The sequence below is a fragment of the Boleophthalmus pectinirostris genome, unplaced genomic scaffold (genome assembly GCF_026225935.1).
Source record: "Boleophthalmus pectinirostris isolate CB_2022bp ecotype Guang Dong unplaced genomic scaffold, ASM2622593v1 HiC_scaffold_22, whole genome shotgun sequence".
Classification (NCBI taxonomy): Eukaryota; Metazoa; Chordata; class Actinopteri; order Gobiiformes; family Gobiidae; genus Boleophthalmus; species Boleophthalmus pectinirostris.
In genome coordinates this window covers 19,390,014-19,412,902 of record NW_026571190.1, presented here as the reverse complement: position 1 = coordinate 19,412,902, position 22,889 = coordinate 19,390,014, and the positions used below count along the sequence as shown (strand labels likewise).

Below are 22,889 nucleotides of genomic sequence, written 5' to 3'. Positions count from 1 at the left end.
ATGGTGCATTCACATACTCTTGCATGACAGCTAAAGTAGCTCCGTCTAACGCCACTGATGTTTCCTGCCATTTGCCTGCAGGGCCTTTCCTCATTCTCTGGTTGCTTCTTCTTCTGACTTCTTAAGTGTTCATCAGTTTTTTTCCTCTTTTCCCTGAGGTAATGCAGCCCACAAAAGTCACTCTGCCAAAGTGGCACTGATCTGAGTGTCTATGAGTGGCTTATCATGACCTTAATGCCACCATTTTCAACATAACTCATATTATTAGAGGGAGGCCTGAATGTTGCAGTTTAATTGTAGCCAAGAATAAAGGATTTCAGCTGTGAGCAATCTAGTATGTTTACCATAGGATCATTCTGTAAATGTACTATATTAGTTTAGTAATCATCTTTTGTCCATAATATTATGACCTTGCTAACAAGATGAATTCTCAAAATGTTTGTGAGTCCACAAACAATTGAGATTTAGCCAAACTTAGATTTTACAGCTTGTTCCACTGTTGTGACACTTCGACTAATTAGTGTGAACGATTTGTTTGAAAGTTCTTATCAGTGGTTCCAGAGCTCCTGGTTTGGAGCCATCCCAGACTGATGCATAGAGGGCCAGGTTATCATGTTTAGATCTTTATCATTGTTTATAAATATAATGTCTGTTGTCTTACCTGGATATAAACAAGTACCCCCTCCACATCTTCTGCTCGGCTCTCTGTCCTTTCAGTGTAACTTTTAGACCTGTAAAAGCACATGTGAATGATTGGCTGCATCCATTGTAAACTGGTTTTAAATTAATACTTTGCAATTACAATTAATTGATTGTATTCTCCTTACACATGCACAGTATCTGAGAAGAAAATATTGTAATACAAAAAAGCAACAAAGCTTAGCATTGGGCAGACATTTCAGGATCTAGAAGTAAAATTCCTATTTAATGTTCCCATATATTTGTGACTGACAAGACCAAAATATCACAGGATCTTGTAATTACAAATGCCTGTAAAGGGGCAGTTGTGCTTTTAACCTTCAAATATTAACTTATTTTATGTGAAAAATGTGAATGTGAATATTACTTCGAGAACCAGTGGCTATCCACTGTCGCAATCTGTATCAACTATACACATGAAAACAAATCCGATTGCTCAAAGAGTATGTTATGAAGGCTCAGACAGAAGTTGCCCTAGGAAATCACCATAATCACATACAAATGGTGCTTTGCTGTGTCCAATTTCACACATTTTTTTCTGCTTGGGGCTATTGCCCTGCCCTTTGACCCCTTAAGCAACTAGACACCCTTGAGTTTTAATTGCAACCAAAAAACAAAAGTGTTGAGGTAAAAGTACTGGTGAGAGCCATCCTTGACTGGACTCTTGTCCATGGTCTGGCCTGAGCAGAAAAGATCAAATGTAAACAGTCACAGCACAGACTCAATGTGTTCTCCAGTCAAGGTCCTGTAATGGGCACAGGACGCTGATCATGGATGTGTTTAAAGAAAGGCACAGTGAAAACTCATTTAAATGTGTGTTTAGGATTACCAGTAGGTAAATTCTAAGAATGAAGTTTTCACCACAAATAGATAGAATTTTTTAAATTTCATACATGAAAAGTGTTTATTTTATCACTGCGTTTTTCCACAAGCACAGAGTCCCCACATGCCCAGGCAGCACACTGCTGGTCAGTTGACACTGTGCATAGTGGCAGCCTCAGCCTGTAATTGCTGGCTCAGTGACTGGGACAGAATGGACCGGGATTGAAGATGACACGCACCAATTATTAGTGAACCAAGTGCTGTTATTGCAATTACTCAAGTTTGACTGAGCATACAAAATCAGACTTTGAGTTTCCCTCCATTTAGGGTTAGTTCAACTCCAACTGACTGCACAGCTTCTGTCGCTCCTGCCTATGCTGACAGGGCTAAACACAAAACAACTGTGATTGGCAAGGCACCTGTCAAATAAGATTGCCCCTTCTTCTTTTTTTTCTTTTTTTTTTTTTTTTTTTATACTTTACACCCTATTGGCTACTGTTTCAATTCTCATCCAGCTAAGGATTGGAGAAGAAAGGAAGATAGTTATTATTGCCACTTGCAAAAACAACACACACATGTAAGGAGCCATTGTCCAGCTCCTGTGTTGTTAGGACTTCAGTTTGTTCCAGCAGGTCTGTAGGAGCACAGCTGAAGTGTGTGGCTCTAGGCCTGAGCTTGTGCCACAGTATAAGAATTGCTGTGTATGTGGCCAGTGGCTGCTGCTGCTGCTGCTACCTGCGAACTGCCTGACAGTAACACAACATGGCAGCCCAGAGGGCAGAGCCCATACAACTTTCTCAACCATCTTCAAGTAATTGGTGACCTTTGAACTTGTTCTTTGTATAAAGGAGGAGGGGAGTGGGCAGGGGGGCACGGGGATCGTCAGCAGAGACGTTGCAAAAGCGGAGACAGGGTCATGAAGAGGAAAAGCGGGACAGAGCACAGAAGAAAGAAAACTAGAGACGACGCGAGCAGAGAGGAAAAGGTTAATCTCTTTAACAGAGGATTGTTTCAAAGTTCAGCAGATGCATCGAAGCCTTCAGCCTGCCTGTGTCCATCATAACAGACCTATTCACTGTAGTAGTTCTAACAGAATCTAGAGGGTTTTCAATTCTTATAAACTAACTCCTGTGCAGCCCATTCAAACCCTGCTCTCTTTAGAAAAGTTAAAGGACGGTGCTCTACAATTTAGGTAAGGGCACCAGCTTGTTCTTTCACCTGCTGCATTGTTGTGCCAAAACCTTTGTGGGACAATTTCCTTTAAGTCATATTTGTAAATGTGACATTTACGGTTGTGTCGGTAAGAGTCACTTATATCCTTGAAAGCAAAAGCAGTGTGTTTTAGTCCGTTTCACATTGATCACTGCTGTCTGCGTGGGTGTCTCTATGCACTATGAATCCATTTGTCTCCACTGATGGAAAATAATTGCAAAGCAAACAAATCATCTCTGCCACATTGAGCAGGCCTCCACTCATGGGGCAGACCAGCCTCAGCAGAGAGACAAGAGCTCAGAGACAGAGGAGGCTGGTGCTCACAGTGGTCTGGCAGTTGCATTATAAATGCAAAGTGTTAAAAAGTGTTATGTTTGAGAAGCACGGGCAGTCAGATTGAAAGTGACTACATGGAGCATTGGGAAGAGAGTCTGCCAGATGGAAACTCACTCCAGGAAAATAAGAAGGGCACAGGAGAAAGCACTGGCATAGAAATCTGACTTACTGTATATCCAAAGTAAAATGTTTGATTCAAAGGCGGTACCTGAACATCATATTTTTCTAATACTTATGAAATAATATATTTTCTTTTAAATATTTCCAACTATTCATCTTGCAACTATTAGGGTTGCACGCTCCACTCTGTACTGCGGTGTATTGATTAACACTAACTAATTAGATTGCATATGTGTTAGTCTTAACTTCAAGTATCGCACAAAAGGCGACTGTGGTGCTGAACCTAATACTGAGTATTGAGCCCTTACCTTTGTATCAAAATTGGGTTTGAAAACATCATGTGGTAACACAAGTAAGAGTACCATTAATATGAGCGATTATGTATCACTGGCCTGGGTACGCACTGGGATCCCCTCAGAGGAGCTGGAGGTAGGGTGTGTGCACTTCAGAAAGAGGGAAATCTGGACTTCCCTGCAACCCAGGCACAGATAAAATGGAGGAAACGGATGGAAGTAGAAATTAAAAAGTAGTTATCCAAGTTAAGAAGAAAAGTGAAAAAAAGTATTGGGTAATCTTACACAGTCTGTCAACAGTCCACATGTCTGACTTGCATGAGATCTTGACTATGGGTATTGCTGCCAACTGATTGAGCAGAGTTCTGGAAAAAGAGGGACTTTCCTGGTTAAATAATAATTCAATAAAAAATAAAGTACTGTGTAACTGTTTTGGTGCAAGAGAAGTCCAATTTGGTCAGAGTTACCCAAGTCATTTTAACTCATTACTACAGTAACGAGGAACAACGACTGAAACAGTGGCACTTAGACTACTACATTTTATTTTATGCACATTTTTGCATTGGAGAAAACATGAAATCACAACTTTTTCATATTAAACGTTACAGTGTCTGGCCAGTTGTTGTTACAACAATACAGCCATCACTTTACTGCTGCTAATTACAAGATGCATTACGATATGATGAATCGTCGTCAGGCGGCCTTAATGCGCTTACATACATTAGATCAAGCACAGGTCAGCGTGTTTCACAAACACATAGCAGACGGAGACCGAGGTTAGGAGAGGTTACACGCGATCCAGCGCCCAGCACATTTTATTGATATGCCGCCGTGGTTCAGGGCTCCGGCAGAGACAACTGGCCGTAAGTAAGGTTGACGCCACAAAAAAAGACGTACAGTTATTTTTTGGTTTTACAGACTTTGTAAGTAATGAACAAATTTGTATTATTTTGTTATTATTTTGCATTATTATTATTATTATCCAGATCGGGGCACTACATGATAGGACCAGTGCCTTGGCAAACGTGCAACAATTTCTCTTCTGTAATTCTGTAAACCATCCGGTTCAAGTCTTGTATACTTATACATCCACTTGTACAGTGGATACTGCAGGTATGGTCAACTCAGCTACATCAATCTGGTTTTGTAAATTATGTGCGCTGCCTGGTCTTCATTTTATGATCCTATTTAGCCTTAAAAAAGCATTGGCAATGCAATTAAATGTGTTCTGTTTGAAATGTAAAAACTGCTGTAAACTACAATGATTGCACATAATTTGGAGGGGGGAAAATGGTTGTTTCTTTCGTGGCTATCTTTGGTAGCATACCTTGGCCAAAAGCATGCAGTCTGTGGCTATTGCTAATATGTACATGTTTTTAGAGGTAGTCCTATGCGATGGCACATCTGTTTAGGCCTACTTAAACATTTATTTAAGAACACATTTATATTTTAACTAAATCTAGGAACGTAACATAGAAAATATCCTTAAATAACTATAGAACTTCTTTAAACTAGTGAAGATTTACCTCAATCACGGGGGGCTCCAGCTCAGTGGCGCCTGCTCTTATGAAACCGACGAGCTTTAGCTCCTCCTAGCGGATCGCAGAGGCATAACTAGTGAACTAATGTTAAACATTTTCAAATTCCTGTCCATAGGAATTACTATTTGGGACTCCATACAAACTTATAATTCTGACATACTTGGTCAAAAAAACAGGTTATATTAGGTAGTATTTATATAAACCAAAGTTTTTAAATAAGATCACGATAAAAAAAAGAAAAACCATGTAACACCTCATGATTAAAGTAAGATGTTTTATTACAAAAACAACAAAGCCAGTCTATACATTTTACAGGTAGGGAACCCTTCAGTTAAGTAAGTAAATCCCTGTTCATCATTCCCACCTATTAATCTTTAATCCAAAAATCTTACCAAAAAGCTGCCATGGCACATCAATTTGTATTATATGTAATCAGAATGTATTGGTAAGTGCAACATTTTATAAATTTAAAACATAAAAAAAACAAAAAAATGTTTTACTTTAAGGTATTTTATGGCCCTGGGACAGTCCATTATGCAATTACAAAGTAGTGATTGTTTTTAAGGCTTCATGGTTCAGGGAAAGTTTTGGCCTAAATATGTCGGAGCAGCCAGTTTGGAGGTGTGATTCCAGACTGGGAAAAGTAGTTCCACCACCATGGTTTCTCCTGCCTCTCTATCTCTTCTCCAAACCCCGGCTCTGTAACCCTCTCAAACTGATTGTATGGGTCAAATCTGTCCCATGTGTCTTCTGTTGGGAAGAAGTGGTCATCAATATCTGGCTCTACCGGCACCTACACAAAGTTTGAGGTCAAATTAATATAATGTGTAAAAGCACTTTGTATATTTCAGAGGTTGCAAATACCTTTTCCAAGACAAAATCCACTCGCCCTGCTTTGTTCATGTTGTGTGGTATGTGGACTCTCTTGGTGACCTTAGAATAGCCTTTAGCTGTGGCAGTCAAGATGTGAGTCCCAGGATTCAGTAAGCGCCAGTAATCTCCATCTTCAGCTAAAAAAGGTAATTTACTTAAGTGGAATATTTGTTTTACATAGCAATTAAAGAAGCATCTGATTTCTGGTTACAGATATAATTTAAAACTAGCAATACTTGGTCTTGACCACATAATTTGGGTATTACTTAAAGATGGTACTAAAAGATAAAAATAAAATTGGTTGAATTTAACTTACCTGTTGTAACATCCTTCCTGATTCCCCTGACAGAGATTGTTGCGCCTTTTATTCCATTACCGTCAAGATCTCGTACAATACCCTTCACACCTCTATGGACCTGTTTGAAAGGTAAATGCACTGATTAAAATGCAAAAAGACACACATAACCCATGCTGCTCTCTGTATTTAACTTACAGACTCCATAAAACTTAACAGTGACTCCTTGTTTCTCTTCCACTCGGGGTATAGCTCCGCCTCTGATGGGAATTTGTCACAGCCAAGCTCCACTGTGATCTCAAAGCAATTTGTGTGCAAGTAATTAAAGTCTGACATACCTGTAGATAATAAAATACATTCAGATGATGACTTACAAGTATGTTTCTTTTAAACATTCAGCGTGCATCCATACTTGCAAAATCACCATATCAAAATGAGACAAAACTGGGACTGAACCTGGAACTAAACCAGGGCGACAACTAGACCAAACCAACTCTTCATTACGACTTTAACTAGTCCCAAACTAGGACCAAACCAAGACAGATGTTAACACACCCTAACATGTCAACACACAAATATATATATTTGTCATATATATTTGTCTTACCCCCAGCAAAACTGTACCAAAGTGCTCCATTGATGATGCCTCTGGTTCGGAAAAAGGAGGCACCACATCTGTCTGTGTCATTGTTAGACATGGTGGCATGGGCATCAGCATAGGTACGGGCCAGCTGTTTAAAAATCTGAGAATGGGAAAGATAAAGGTTACTGGATCTGAGGATAAGTATGTTTACTACAACAACATAAATAACTGCGTAAGAACTACAGCAAACAGGACTACAGGAACATAGACTGTATTGAGGGATCTGGACCTGCTCATCTGGTGTGGGTGAGAACATCCTCTCCTCATGAGGGTGTCTGGAGAAGTCAAAGGGGTAAGAGACCACCAGCTCTCCTCCATGAAGACTGGCAGACTGCACAAACGGCAGAGACCGGATCCACTTCATGACTGCGTAAGTCTCTGGCGCCACCTACAGTCAAAAACGAAACATTACATTCTTAAAATTGAAGCAAATTCTTGTTTGTTTGTTGTTTTGTTTTTTTGTATGTTTTGGCAGTACAATATTTGATGAATTGCTGTGATAGACAGGTATATTTAATAACAGATTATTTGAGATTTTTAAATCTAGCAAGGCCCACAATAACATGTCTGTAAAGTTGTATTGAATTTCACAAATGTACTTTTCACATTTGCCAAAATAAGAACAAAATGTATCTATCTGAGATATAAAGTAATTTGTTGCATGCTTATGTAAACATAAAATCATATTTTTAGTTTTACAGTTTTTTTCTAATTTCTATATTTGCTTGTCAGTCTGTTAGAAAGATGAAAGGATAGACTGACAAAGACACATACTAATAGACTGACAGCTAGGTAAAAATATTGGTGCCAAGTATTGCCTAAATTTTCAGTATGAGACCAATATTAATATCTGAGAATACTCTTCAAAATTTCCAATACCATTCCCATAAACCTAAATCAGTAAATTGTCCTTATCCAACAGACAGCAAACGTGTTACCTTGCCAAACCAGTAAGCGTCGGGGATGGGGATGTGGTCGGTGCGGTAGTGTCTGCTGCGGCGGTTCCTGTAGTAGACAGAGGTGAGGTCGGGGAAGTTTCTGTTCAAGTCGAGGTTCTGTGCGTTGGTCCGACCATTCGTCCAACCATTGAGCAAGTGTCCCTAAAGCAAGGTTCAATTCAAACAACTGGGTTTATTAGAAGGGTGTATTGTAGACATATTAGTAATATTATTAGTAAACCTTGATCACACCATGAGTAGACAACATTAATAATTAGTATGTACACAAATAGACAGTTAATTATTAATTACATTGTTAACATAAAGACAAGACCATATATCCGTCATTAGATCAAGCAACATAAAGAAATTGTAAGGCACATGCAGCTGTAAAAAAGACCTACCTACAGTATTTGCATGTATTTTAGGTGGCAGCATATTTATATGTAAAGCAGTAAAAGTATATGCTGGATGAATACTATAGGTACAGTATGTGTCTTGCAAAAGCAGGCAGCAGTTTGACAGCAGATTTGTATGTGCTTATCATGAGGCATTATGTCTGAATTTACAATGTAATCTTAAATCTACATTCACTTGATGGACAGTGTTGGTTTACCCATTCACTTAACACTGGGGTTGTCAAAAGTTTTGATACCCAGATAGAAATCAATATTGAAAAAAGAATTGTAACTAGATATTCATTTGAACATATATTAACACTGAATAACTCACAGTTACAGGACAAAATTGAATATTTCCACCACATGGTAATGTTAAAGAAACTAGTATTATTATATGTTATATTATATGTTTTAAAATGTCTAAATATAGTGTTGTTAGAATCGCTGTGTTATCAAAATAGTCTCCAGTAGAGTATCAAGCCTTTTTCTTTGTATTGAAATCAAAATTTGAGTATTACTATCATGACAACACTACATAGCATTCAAAAAATTATAAATTAAACACTGGAAGCAAGGCAGCTGAAATGTCATGCTCAAAAGAGTGCTGTACAAACTCTATCAGGAGAACCACAATTTAACATCTAATTTCCAGACCAATTACCACAAAATAATGAAAATTGTCAGACAGATAGGTGGGAGGAAGAAGAATTACACATTCACTTTTTTATGCCATATACAGCATTTTATATCAACATCTGAATGCAATAATATGCAATGGATTTTAAATCAAATCACATATTTCAACATACAGTGTACAGTAAATGTGTTTTCTTCTCCTACCCTCTGCAATTCAGTAAGAGCGGATATTATAGGTTTGTCTCGTGTGTCGTTAACAATATTTACTTCATGGTTGCTGAGCTCCGGGTCACTGTTATCTTCTACCTCAGAGGCAGCCAGCTCGTATCCATCAGGATTCATGGAGGCCAGCAGGTGGATGCGTGTAGTGTTGATGATGGTTTGGATGCGTTGGTTCCCCAAAATGTACTCAGAGCACAAGTATTGGGCCAGATATATGAGCAGCTGTCTACCCAAAACTTCATTACCGTGCATGTTGCCTACCAATTTGATCTCTGGCTCCACTGTGACATAAAGAAAAGATTAGAAATACAAAAATAAAATATATATCAACATATTAAAGATGAGTACAATAATATATTCATCTTCTGAAGTTGACAGTGACAGTTGGTAGTGTAAACATATACAAACGCTACTTAATAAAAGTCTTACTGTACATCATACAAACCAAAGCACCAGGAGGAAACCTAGGCACAGGGAGAATATGCAAACTATACACAGAAAGCCTCGCACCACCCCAGAATCCAGGACCTTCTTGCTGTGAGGTGAGCTAACCTCTTTGCATGATGGGTCAAACACCAGTATTTCCTATTGTTTATGTTGTATTCTCATAAGAAATATCCAAAACGTGTGACTAGTGGACTCCCTAAATGCATTTTGTAATGGGGTGGGACTATCAGACAATGTCCTGAAGCTCTAAACATGAAATAATATAGGTCAAAAACAAACATTTTCCGTTTTTTGTTTTTTTTCTTGAGTGATTAGAACATGTGATTAAACCATAATCATGGGCTTCATCTTCCTGTTAAGGAAGACTTATGTAGTTTTAAATTTTTAACTGTTATGGAAACACATTTTTCATCATTCTGAAATCCACAGCTACATTTCAAAAAAGAATATTTATTTTAGCCACCCCATTCTAGTATGCATTTGATATTATTGTCATGTCATCAAAAATCCAGCCCTTGGGTTGAAAAATGTATTTGTTATTATACCCACATAACTCGTGTTTCCCTGGGTTGTTGGAGAACTCAATAACCAGTAGGTCTCGGCCTTCTGTGCTGCGCCCGATGCTGTACACGTGGGAGATGTGGGAGCACTTGGCTGCAGTTCTTCGGAGTAGGTTGTACATCTGGGCATTGGATGTGTACGTGAACTGGATGATAGTGCTGGGTTCCTCTGGAGAAAGACTGGACAGAGCTAACTCTTGTCTGGCTAGAAGTAGACAAAGAAGAAGCACACAAACTGTGTACTCAAGAGACCAATCTATAATGGAAAGTAAAATAATAATACTTCTACTCAATTATTCTCTTTATTTTCCTTCTTTACATACAGTGTGTTTAAAGGTGCAGTATCAAATTTTTTTGGGACAAGGGTTTGCACCTGCCAGTCTTCATGATGATGTTTTGCGTTGCCTGGAAATTTCCAAAATACAGAATTAAAGTTGATGAGATGATGCTTCCAGACAAAGTTACAGGTTAGATTTGTGGCGAGACAAGCCCTCAAAGTAAAAAAGGTATTACTGAACAATTAACCCACCCACAAGTAAATAAATGCATCTTTTATTTTGGACCATTTCAGGCAAAGCAATAACTTCTCCATGGAGACAATCAATACATGACACCAGAAAAGTTTTAAGTAATACCTTTTCTTCTCATAATTTAGAAAAAATAGGGTGATTTACTTTTGTATGTATATAAAAAAAATTGTATAAACCAATTTACTGTGCATGAATTTTAACCCAAAATATTATAGTTCAGAAGACATGGTAATAAGCTGTACCTCTCAGTCCAGCCAAAGGATCAAAGCAGCCCTCCTGATCACTGGCAAAGAAGCGGTCACAGTCGAGGAAGTAGGGCCAGGCCATTTCTATAGACTCAAAGGCGTGAGCGCAGTCTTTCCTCAGTGCTTCACATGAGTTCCGACAGGGCTTGATCATGCGGTTGTTTCGACACGGAGAGGCAAGAACAGAACAGCCAACCAGACGGATCTCAGGAGAGCACTCTCCATTCAACAACCCATGGATCACACTCAAGAGGAGGTACTCCGCCCCTGATTCTGCCTCAACTCTAGACCGATGTCCCAGGATGTTTGGGAATATGGTTCTGAAAGAATTATAAAAGTGAAAACATGGTAGCAGGAACATAACAAAGACCAGTATATCTAGTACATAATTCATTTCCATGTGTATCATTAGTGTCAGTATGGTGTTATTTTTACCCAGAATTTCAAAGAAAATTAAATTTTGTTTGAAATTTTAGTGCATCTACTCCTGCATCTGCACCTAAAAAAGGTTATCATGTGTGCTACTCTCCCTTGAACTTCTACGCAAAATGCCATACTACAGAGCATTCCAGGGTATGTGTCCCTATTTAACATTTAACAATTAATGCTGATACATAAACAGGAAGGATCAATGATTCCAAACATGATTCTAATGCACACGACAATGTTATTTTTGCAATGGCACCAGAAATGTGCCATATAAATAAATGTGACCTTGATATGAGGAGTTGCACATGAGACAGGTAAGCATAGCAGTTATGGAGTGGGCAGGTGATATCACATTTTAAAATCAGTCTCAAAACACACCTTGAATACTCCAGATCAGTGCAGTAGCCCAGATTCATCTCTGTGCATTTAGCTGGAGAAAGAGAGAGTCAGCATTAGCATTCCAAATCTTAATAACAACATGTGGTGACTGTATGCATATAAAACTGTAAAATACACTTGAGTTATGTAACATGTGGTGCAATAAATTTGGGGGATTTTGAAGACAAAAATCCAGGTGTGGAAGAAGTGTAGCCAGGTGCCCTCCACCAGTTCCCCAGATGGCCAGACTTGTCACATCCTGCGCTGGTATTTCCTGTTCCCAGGAGCTCTACCACTGAGTCACCTAGGTCAACGACGACCTACAATCCTGGCGCACAGCATGTCGACAAAATATCTTTACTGTTAATACGAGCAACATTAAAACACTTACGTGTTTCTTCAAACGCATTACTGTTGCATCTCCCTGGGAAAGAAAAGAAACAGGACACTAGGAGGCGACATGTTTCAAATGAGACGCAAACAACATGCAAAAATCTCATAGCAGTGTGCATGGACGACGACAATATCAACGACTTCAAACTTTAGAATATGATATAAAAAATAGCACATATCTTTATAAAGGCCACACAAGATAATGACCCCTTTGTTTAATAAGAAAAATGTTCGCCATTATACTCGAGTGGTTTACCAGTTTATAGCTTGTTAACAGAGCACAAAAACAGGAGTTTAGTTATCAATGACCTTTACCTTACCGAAAACCTCATCTTCCGGAGCACACGCTTGCTGAGGAGCAGACCAACTCTCCGTCAACAACAGAAAGAGTAGCAGAACTCCTAAAAGCATGGTGTAGCTGCACTCGGCCTGACTTCTGTGGCGTGTGATGTGGCAGAGTGGAAGGCAGTTCTTCTGAGTCCCCGACTGCAGAGCTGATAATTACCTCCCGCCGCTGGGAAAGTTCCTTCTTTTGTGCGCACAGTGCATCCCTGACCTCAGAGAAGCGGTGAGCCCCACGATTACAGCAGCAGAGATCAGATTTCACTGCGCTGTTTTTTGTCTGTATGCGAGGGACACAAGACAGCAGTGTGGCCTATAGGGCTGGTTGTTACCTATTTTATATTATGTATTTATAACAATGTAATATTATCGAAAGTCTGTGATGACTGCATAGGTTTAAGGGCATAATTTAGATTTATTTAAAAGTTAAAGATAGACCATGGAACTTTGCTGATGGGGGTGATTTCATTAACACAAACACGAACTTGTCATTTATTATGAAAGATTCTTCTCTTCTCTCTTCCTTGATTAAACGCTATAATAATAATAATAATAAAAAAAAATTCGTAAAAAAAATTATGTATTAATAAAAAAAAGGCTGCATTCTTACTGAGAGTGAATTTGCCTCTCCACAGATACGATTTAAATAACATGACCTGTAACAGCACTACAAGTGTATTACTGTGGTGTAGTACTTGATAGCTCATTTTTTCTATGTAGTAATGGCATCACCTGTTTTTCTGATAAGTTTAATGAAATAATGTGGAACATTCAAGGCAAAGGAATAACATCTCCACAAAGACAAGCAAGTGGCGGACCCTGCACCAGAAAAGTTACACAGTGTACCTTTAATATAGCCATAGAAATAGTAACAGTAATTTTGACAGCTTTAGAACACACACAGACCCATTCATGTGGGTTTTTGCCTTTATTGTTGATGCCCTTACAAATCACACTTAAATAGTTGCACTGTGCTAAAATGCCACCAAATATAAGTTTAGATATAGTTGAATAAATATATATTTTCAGTTTCACAGAAACATGAAGAGCAGTCTTTTCCACAAACACAGTGGTATACTTCAAACACACATTTAGAGATAATAATACAGTGTGTGCGTCCTACTTCAGATGTGGAGTGTAATCCTTGGCATTGTCTCAACAAGCAAACAGAGCCCTCTGGAAAAACCTGAAGAAGTCAGACAGTCATAGTCAAAATACATTGTTTTGTGTCTGTAACAGTCTCCCAATGAAAGCACAGCGGCTAACAGTCAAGTGCAGAGTGTCCTTGAGCAAGGCACTTCGCTGAGGTTCATTCTGACCTTTGACCCTGCAGCGTGAGGGGCACATTTAAACTAGGTGAGAGCATTTTTAATGACATAGTTGTCTTCTGAGGTGTCCAGAGTACTGCTGTGAGCACTGTGCACTGACAGTGTGTAGTGGTCCTGTCTCAGGACTCTGCAGATGACGCTGACCAGAGCTCTCCTGTACTGTTGCCTCAGGAGGCAGTACACAAACGGGTCTGTGGAGGCCTTGGCATAGGACAGACATTTCGATGAGATACCCCAGTATCTTGGGATGTGCACTGAGGGCACCAGCTCCACCAGTCTGCACAAGTAAGAATGAAACATCATTTACTGAATACATGTAACACTTAAACTGTGATCAGATAGCAGAAAGAATACAGAGTCCGACAAACCTGTAAGCTTGTGTACACTAGAAATATCATAAGAGGCTTTCCAAACACAAATATTAAATAAGTTCTATCCTACTGCCATCAAACAGCATGTTAAGAAAAGTAAGAAATGTTTTTGTAATGAAACTTTATAATCAAATTCCACAGGTAAAATAATTATGTTCGACTACTGTCAAAATGTAAGGGCATTTACAGGGCAATCATTATTGTACAAAACATACAAAACGGATATTACCTTGTTATTACATAAGGTGAGAAGAAAAAGATGAAAGAGCCGATAAAGATGAAAATCTTCTTTGTGGCGCGCTGTCTCCTCTTTTTCTGCTGAGCTAAACATCGCTCCTTTACACTGACAAAAGTAAAGTAAATAATCCCATTAAAACTATAGAGTATCTCACACACACAGACATACACAAGCACGCACACAGGCACGCACACACATGCGCGCGCGCGCATATGCACGTGCGCGCACACACGCACATACACACTCAAGGACACAATATACATCATATTAAAGTTACCTTGGGTGGATGTCAACCAGAAGAAGCAAAGTCTGCACTGTGATAACATCTATTCTTTTGCAGTGAAATCTTGCAACGCGCAAAACTTTTATATAGGCGAAGCAAAGAACCAGTAGGCAGAGCGCAAAGCTGCTGCTGTGAAACAGTGCGGTGAAAGTTGCAAAGGTACTCCTCGGTGAACCTGCCTCGGTGTTCAGGTGCACGGTGCAGGACGCGTACGTGTGGCTGAATCCGCCCCAGTCCATAAGCAGTTGTGTTACAGAAAATGTCCCCGAGTGCAGCCAGGAATACACCACAATGAGAAGAGCGTCTCTGTAGCGCATCTTACTGGAGTAGCTGAGAGGGAAAACCACCGCTACCCACCTGTCCATGCTCAGCGCTGCCATACTCAGCATGGCATTAGTGGTGAGGAAAGTCTCTGCAAACGCTACGCCCTGACAGAACAAATCCCCGAATGGCGTATCTCCTTCAACCACACCAAGAAAAGTGGCGGGCATATTTATAACAGTTAGCAGGATGTTGGAGAAAGACAGGTTTAGGATAAAGACGCCGGGGACGTGGGACCTGAGCTCGCTGCTTTGCATAAAACATAGCACGACTGAGAAGTTGGTCAAGAGAGAGACCACCGCTATGACCACGATGGACACTTGAAGTAAAAATTCCGGTATGTTCATCCTCGTGGTGACAGTTAGACAGAAAGATGTGATGGAGAGTCCGCCATGCTCGTTGTCCGTGCGCCCCACCAGCTCCTGACACTACCAGTGGTCACTTCTCCAGCGCACATGCCACACGCGCACCAGAGCGGAGCGCTGTCCAGAGTGCTGAAAGGTCAAAGTAAGCCGGTCTACAGCTGTACGAGAATCTCATTTCCCTTTACTTTCCAGGTGTCTGGTCCGATTGTTAAAAGAAGTGCAGTTGTGGACTTGGATGTGCAAGTGCTCTGTGTTTACATTTGATCATGCGCACTCGCTGCTCCTCCTCTCGCTAGTAGTGCCGTGCGCCCTGCACGTGCAGTCGGTTGCTGGCTCATGTGACGCCACATGAACAATATTCATGCAAGCAGGAGTTAATATCTGAGCTGTCAAACAAACAGAATCAAGTTTTGCCCATAAAATAAGAGTAATGCCTTGTGTAAGTATGTTAAATGTAGCATTTCTTCACAGCGGGCAAATAGGCCTAAATAGAGCAGTGCTGGCATGACAAGCTTCTCAAGTATTTGTTTAATACATGACTTCAGTTGAAATAGGCCTAATGCTAAGCAGACGCACTATATTGGTTCATCTTCTAATCACAACTAAACCAAAAACATATGGCATGGTGGTGGATCTTGTAATTTAATTGCTGATGTAATCTGTAAAAATACGTCTTTAGTGAACCTGTCACAACACACCATGGCCCCCATGATAGCAGCATACCCCCCCCCCCCCCCCCACCCCCCAACCAGCAGGTGAAGCGCAGAGGCAGAAGAACTGATTTCCATAGCAACACAGTCTCTGCTGACTTCATCCCTCTTTGAACTTCACAGTTCTGATTTGTGTTGATGTCTACGTTAAATAATGATCCAAGAAAAACTCATTTACTTCAGCATGTTGATTTAAATTCCTGTCTATATTATCACACCCACACATATAGGTGCATGCATGGTGGTTTACACTGCACGTGCTGTATGTTGAAACGGTTGGGGAGTGCAGAGAGGACAAATGGATTAAAAGTAAAGGACACTTATAGGACAGACATCTGGAAAAAGGGATGGGGACTACACCTTGTTGTCATCCCCATCTCATATTGAATTAGTTAAGACAGTTTTAACTAGTCATTTTAAAGAGTTGGGCACCAAGCATTAAATTTAGTTTTAAAATAACTAAAGGACTAAGCCAGGCAGAACTCAACTAGGTTTAAGCCAGCAAGACCAAACCAATTATCAAAAGGCCTTGATGAACTCGTAGTTAAACCAGAACAAAAATAAACATAGATTAATAAATACATTTTAAAAAAGCAACCATGACTAAAAGAGTCATAAACCAGGGCTATACCATGTGTATTGATAGCCTTACAGCCTCAGTGCTTGAGTTTAAATGCGTGGGTTTGTTCTGATTTGTCATGCGCACCACATTCACATCATAATCGATGTTTGTATGAGTGCATGGAGGTGCATCTGTCTACACTGTTTACAACCCCATCCCCATAGGCAGCTGTTTTACTTAATCATTAACAGGTTCTTAGAAGATTATATTTACAGTTGATGGCCAATAAGCTGGAACTCTGTCCTGAGTGGAGATGCATGTGTGTGTGTTAACATAATGGCTCTATAGCTGGTGCATGGGAAAACCCTTTTGTGCTAAGGATAGAGAGGGGGAAGGAAGGACAGAGAAGAAAAGCCAGAAGGAACCCTTCTCATGGTCACATGCTTCCTTTGGTTGATGGGGCCGAAGAAACTGTTATGCAAGAGCCAGGGAGAGTGCTAAAGGCAGGAGCAACTTAAGAGTAGAGGCCGGTTAGCAGCAGCAGCAGACGGGGTAGGTCCCACATCGCTCTCAGTCATGGTTGCCTCGGGCCTCAGCGACTGTTTATGCCAATTACATAACACCATAATTCCCACGGCCCACGCCAACACAATATGGAGCTACTTATCATCTTAAGATTGGCTTCATAACCTGTCTGCTGCTTTTGTGGGACTCAAGTAAACCTTTCTAAACATCAGTATATCATAGTTTTGGTATATGTGGCAAATCTGGTGTATGTGTATGCATGTATGTGTGTATGTATGTATTTATGTATGTGTGTATGTATGTATGTATGTGTGTGTACGTATGTATGTATGTATGTATGTGAATATGCATGTTTGTCTGTCTGTCTGTCTATATGTATGTATGTATGTATGATTTGGATTTTAAATTCCATAAACATGACCTGTCTGTGTTTCCAGATATGAGGTAGACAGGTTCACATCAAATATACCTTTAACTGTTAAATCATTTTCTGCATATTTATGCTTTATGTTATAACTGTGTGTTTTGATTCTCAAGATGATTATCCAATCAGAAAATACAATGAGCTTTACATGCGTCTCCTTATTTGGGTTACCATTTTCAATAGTGAAATCAAGTTGGGTTAAACATAAAAGGACTCTCTCTGATCTGAATCCTCACTACTTAAACCACAACGCATGCAGCTAATCATCAGTATGTGCTTGTACAGCTCTGCTTAATGTAGATTACATACATTTCCTTTAAGAAAATATCCACATGTAACGTTAGATACAATCTACTGTGTATGCTCAATAACATAGAATGACTCAGCTGAAGGATAGTTACATACATAACATGCATTCTTCCTTAAAATTAATATAATTTTTCTAAAATGTCTTTGTAGCTTCAGTGATGTAATGGGGTTGCTAAATAAAATTGCATAAAGAGAGTGTTATGTAATGGCAGTGTAGCGTAGACCAAGGCGATAATGAGATAATGAGTCAAGTGTGTTGACTGTCAAACACTGCACATTCCCACACACAAAATGTCTCCTAGTCTGACCTGTTCTAGTCCAAATGATAAAACATTGCACATCTAGTACAGGAAAATCTTCTGGACAGTAGTGATTTTAAATAGAATGCCCTATTTATATCAGTATTTCTGTGCACTTTTAACAACAGCTGTTCTTGAAAGGTGACGAAAGATAATGTAACCTTGCAAGTCTGTCGGGATACAACACCTTTTTGTCAGCAGTGGCCTTGATCTGTCTGCTCTCCTCAGCTCAAATCTACCTCGTACAAGACCCCAGAGTCAGGATGGTAGAGGGGGTGAGTGGGCCCCCACATCTAAGGACCACACATCCTAAGAAGATAAAAGATGAGATGAAAGACAGGAACGAAAGGATGAGGTGAACTGATACAAGCACAAATGTCACAGTGGTGTGTGGGAGTGGGTGTATAAATAGGCCCAGAGCCCAAAAGCTGCAGAGCAGAGAGACATAGCTCCTGAACGCTAACGCTTATAGACACTCACATGTCCAGCCACACAGAGCCCCCCAGACCCTCCTCCTCTCACTCTCTCCATGCCTCTTCAGCTCGCTCGCCCTCACGTGCCCACACTGAGGCAGCCTGGCAGAGCAGCCAGCAGCAGCGTGTGAGAATAACATACAGAGACAGGCATTTGATTCGACATGTTTTTATCCCACTGTGCATAATGTATACTGGGAATCAACCACCATAAGATATAGGAGTTACTGAGGTAAAATAAGGACAATGCATAACAAAATAGCCTGTGGTGTTTGTTAAGACATAATATGTGAAAATGGACATGTTGGTTTGGCATATGGTAGAAAAGTAGAGGTAACGGTTAAAAATGCATGTACTCTTTTACTAGCAACACTGTCAACAAGACCCTAACAGCTAATCTATTAAGTAGCTACTAAGCCTGAATCATTTAGAGTAAACTACTTATTCACTCTGAATTAGGTCTTTGTTCATGCTTTAATAAGGCTTGTAAACGGTCCTATATTATACAAAATTGACTTTTGTGAGTTTGAAGCCATTTTAGAATCAAAAACATACCAGAAGTTGTGCTTTGTTTCATTCACACATTTGAGTAATCCTTGTTTCACCCTAGTATGTCTACATCACCAAAGCTCAAAAGGCTCTGTTCCTCCTTGTGATGACATGAAGCAATAGATTTCAAGATGATATCAATCTTTTGTCTAATAAAGATGGAACATATGGTTTCTGTTTAAGAGAAAAACTAATATGCCTAAATATACAGAGCTTGTGTGTTAAGCATATGTGAATGAAACAAAACACAACTCCAGATATGTGTGTGATGAGGAAACAACATTATAACATAGATCAGAAAATAGCCCAATATGAGCCTTTTAAGGTATAGTTATCATGACATGGTATCAAAGCTTTGAGAAACTGTACATCAGGATGAAACTGTCAACATAAAAAGTACATGTATTGCTATTTACCTCAAGGTCAGAGATATGATTAACAAAATATTTGGGTTCGGAGTATTGTAGTTCACTCAAACATATAGGATCACCATCATTTTTTTCCCCCCCAGCCCATGAAGGTTTCTTCGATGGACACAATGCTTCAGTTCAAGTAATTGCATTATTTCTATCTGCAACCAGTTCCAGTAATGCTGGTGACAAACTTGGCAAGGTCCACAACACAGTCTTCTAATATTACATATTTGGCTGTGCACTGTGCTGTACCATAGTGGAAAAATTCTTGTTCTATACTTGCACTTAAAAAATAAACGGTGAGCAAAGGACAGTGATTTTGTTTTGATGCTTGTGTGATTCTCTAAGATACCACAGCCTTGTCACTTGGCTAGTTTTTTGTTTACTTCCACACAAGCTCCCTCCAGATGTGTTCTGTCTGCTCTACAAAGTGTTAGCAGTTTTAGAGTGACAAGATCCCAGAAATTCCACCTTCTACAATCAAAAAAATGTTTACGAGAAAAAGCAGCAGCCATGACTTTCCACTACTTGTGTGAAAAAAACACAACCACCAACAAGGAATACTCTTTTTCCCAGAGAAATACATGTAAGTCATCAAAATACTGCCAGCTATGTGTGGGTTTCCAATAGGCTCATTAAACCAGGTATACAGCCAGCAGTAGAAGGCAATTACTTCACTTTTTTTGCACACATACAATAATATAGTGAACCATCGCCTACTTCACTTTTTTGCACACATACAATAATATAATGAACCATGGCCTATCGACTCCCACACAAGGGTCATGAGATGAGAAAATGTGCTGAATTATTCAAACTGTGGTGAAATGCCTCGCTAACAACACAGGGGAGCACAGGGAGGGAGAAGGCAGGAGCTTAGAAAAGGAGAAAAATGACTCAGCTTCTTGGATAAAAAGCAATCTGACAATCTGACAAAGAAGGAAAAGCACATAGGATTTAGCTATCAAACCTGACAAAAACCTTCTTTAACTCGCTTTTCTGTAGGAGTGTGGCTGTGTGCAAGGAGAATATCATCTTCCAGGGAATTGTGTAATAGTGAAGCAATGCACTGGCTTTTATCCATAGTTTTACTCAGAGCATGAGGAAGAAACAGAGCAAATCTCAAAGCCAACTAAACATTTTAGAAGGCAATGTGCAGCCCAAACATTTTATAGAGCAGCCGCTTTTACCAAGAGCTGCCTTGGATCATTTGTACAGCAGCTAGTGGAGTGTTTGTGAGGAGAATTTAAAATAAAAAAATAGGAATTAAAGGTGCACTGCTTGTTTCCATGGGGATGTGATTGCTTAGCCTGGAATGTTCCACAGTACTGTATTCGGCTTGGCTATTTTGCATTTATTTAATTACAGGTGCTTTTATTGCTTAAATTACCATGAAAAACAGGCTTTCTGAGATGGCTCCACAGATTTCACCTGTATCTTCTTTCTTCTTATCTTCATAGACATATATGAATTTGATGCATTACTGTGGAACATTCCAGACAAAGCAGTAACAACTCCATTGAGACAGCAGTTTGGCAGTCCCTCCACAAGAAAAGTTACACAGTGCACCTTTAGGTATGAACAAAATCTGTAAATTGGTAGAAATATGCCTAATCTAATGTAAATCTAATCTCTGTTATACTTGGGACTGATGCCCCTATTAATGTGGTTTCAAAGTTTACACTATAACTGTGAGTGTGTATGGTTAGTATTCTGGAGGTTGTGGGTCCAGTTCTTATGAAACCAGCAACATGCATGTGTTGGAAACTACTAGTATATCACCTACAGTGAATTGTTTAGATAATTTCTTCAGTGTCAATTTAGTGACTAACTCAGTATCAACTACATGTTATAGGCAGTATTTGTTAGGACTGTTCCAGAACTATATATTTTGAATGATAAAAAGTCTAAGTTTTGCACTGAAATACACAAAAAGCTATAGGATAACTGGCTAATGGATAGAAGAGATAACACACTTTTATACATTTTGTAAGAATTATACATCAGCGTATTGCTTAGACTAAGTTAGAGCAACATAATGAAAAAGGCCAAAGTGTCCTTTACACTTTAGTCAGTTCATTTTCACTTTCTAAAAAATGTGGAGGCTCTGAGGTCGTCACAGGAGACTCATCTCAGGCTGCAGAATAAAAGAGTGCAGACGAAGAGTGTGAAAGAGAGAAGACAGGGTGTAAGTAATAACTGGGGAGCACTGAAACAGCAGCGAAAGTCATTCACACCTGTCCTACAGAAGGACACTGGCAAACTCCCTCATCATGGCACAAGAACAGAGTGCCAGCAATTTAAGCACCTTTAATTTTTTTAAAAAGAGAGAATTTTTAAAAAGAGAGAATGTCAACATTTGCTGGCTTAAAACGTTTTATTAAAAAAAAACAAAAAACAAACAAAAAAACAAACAAAAGAAAAACATTAAGGAACTGTGATGATTTTATGACTTCGCCATACTATGTTACAAAACAGTACACAAAAAAGTAAACAGCTTTTGTTTTAGTTATGATTTCTTATAGGGCTACAACTATTAATTTTCATAATAAAATGACTTGTCGACAACTAAAATATTAGTTGACAATTTGTTAATTGTTAATAGTAACCTGGCCATACTGGCTTGTCAAAGCCTGATCTCTTCAGATCTCAAAAATGTAACAAGGCCAGGCCTGGTTAGTACTTGGATGGGAGATCTTGCATCAGTCTGCCCCAGGTCAGTTGGCTACAATAGTAACGCATCACTAAGTGTGGAGAGAATAAAGAATTTGTCTTTGAGAGTAATTTTTTCTTTTATTTAAGTAAATATACTCATTAAATATGACTCAATTAAGCATATCTTAGCCTTCATTGGTTAATTTTTATTGTTAAAAAGTTTTCAAGCCACTTAGAAACATTTACTGACAAGGGGACAACATTCATTAGTTGCAGCCTTATTTTTAGATTACTAGTTATTAAACTTAAATTAAAACCAGTTGTATGATGCAAGACTTTTATTGGCTAAAGCCTATCATTAACTTGCACCACAATATTCTGAAAGTTTACGTTTTGGAGAGCACTGGGAGGCCACAGTGCCCTGGTCAGCTCTGACTCATGCAGTAGGAGTCTGACAGATGGAAAGAGTTAGCCCCAACTACTGTAACTCCACACTTCTCTAATACGTCCAATCTGTGCTGCTATAGGCCATGCGCCATGACCAGTGACTTCTGAGTTTCAACCCAGTATCATTATGAACTATAGATTTGTAAAGTAAACAATATAATAACTGCTACTGTCTGTCCATGGAAGCAAAGGGCGTGGGTGTCTGGTTCTGTGTATACTTTCTAAATGCTTTATTGTTTGAATTGGTTACAAATGTTCTCAT

General features: G+C 39.3%; 2 protein-coding genes across 2 annotated transcripts; both read right to left on the bottom strand.

Moving 5' to 3' along the window:
• Nucleotides 1-5,283: 5,283 nt before the first annotated feature.
• cpz (carboxypeptidase Z) lies at nt 5,284-12,531 on the bottom strand. The gene is made up of 13 exons (XM_020941875.2): nt 12,334-12,531; nt 12,012-12,044; nt 11,621-11,672; nt 10,811-11,133; nt 10,028-10,243; nt 9,077-9,312; nt 7,773-7,934; nt 7,064-7,222; nt 6,799-6,934; nt 6,390-6,529; nt 6,213-6,312; nt 5,888-6,033; nt 5,284-5,816 (listed from the first exon to the last, which is right to left on the bottom strand). Exons 1-13 carry the CDS (start codon nt 12,422-12,424, stop codon nt 5,616-5,618), a joined length of 1,995 nt encoding a protein of 664 aa, XP_020797534.1. The 5' UTR covers nt 12,425-12,531; the 3' UTR covers nt 5,284-5,615.
• A 1,176-nt stretch (nt 12,532-13,707) lies between these two features.
• On the bottom strand, nt 13,708-15,466 carry gpr78a (G protein-coupled receptor 78a). The gene is made up of 3 exons (XM_055158447.1): nt 14,570-15,466; nt 14,284-14,397; nt 13,708-13,960 (listed from the first exon to the last, which is right to left on the bottom strand). Exons 1-3 carry the CDS (start codon nt 15,241-15,243, stop codon nt 13,708-13,710), a joined length of 1,041 nt encoding a protein of 346 aa, XP_055014422.1. The 5' UTR covers nt 15,244-15,466.
• Nucleotides 15,467-22,889: the final 7,423 nt, after the last annotated feature.

Excerpts from the sequence above, each read along its gene's own strand:
- cpz (XM_020941875.2), bottom strand. The coding sequence starts at position 12,424 with ATGCTTTTAGGAGTTCTGCTACTCTTTCTGTTGTTGACGGAGAGTTGG. Across the intron at positions 11,673-12,011 it reads TAATGCGTTTGAAGAAACAC|CTAAATGCACAGAGATGAAT; the intron begins GTAAGTGTTTTA and ends CTCTTTCTCCAG. Across the intron at positions 9,313-10,027 it reads CCCAGGGAAACACGAGTTAT|TGGAGCCAGAGATCAAATTG; the intron begins GTGGGTATAATA and ends TTTATGTCACAG.
- gpr78a (XM_055158447.1), bottom strand. The coding sequence starts at position 15,243 with ATGAACATACCGGAATTTTTACTTCAAGTGTCCATCGTGGTCATAGCG. Across the intron at positions 14,398-14,569 it reads CTGGTTGACATCCACCCAAG|TGTAAAGGAGCGATGTTTAG; the intron begins GTAACTTTAATA and ends TACTTTTGTCAG. Across the intron at positions 13,961-14,283 it reads TCACCTTATGTAATAACAAG|ACTGGTGGAGCTGGTGCCCT; the intron begins GTAATATCCGTT and ends TTACTTGTGCAG.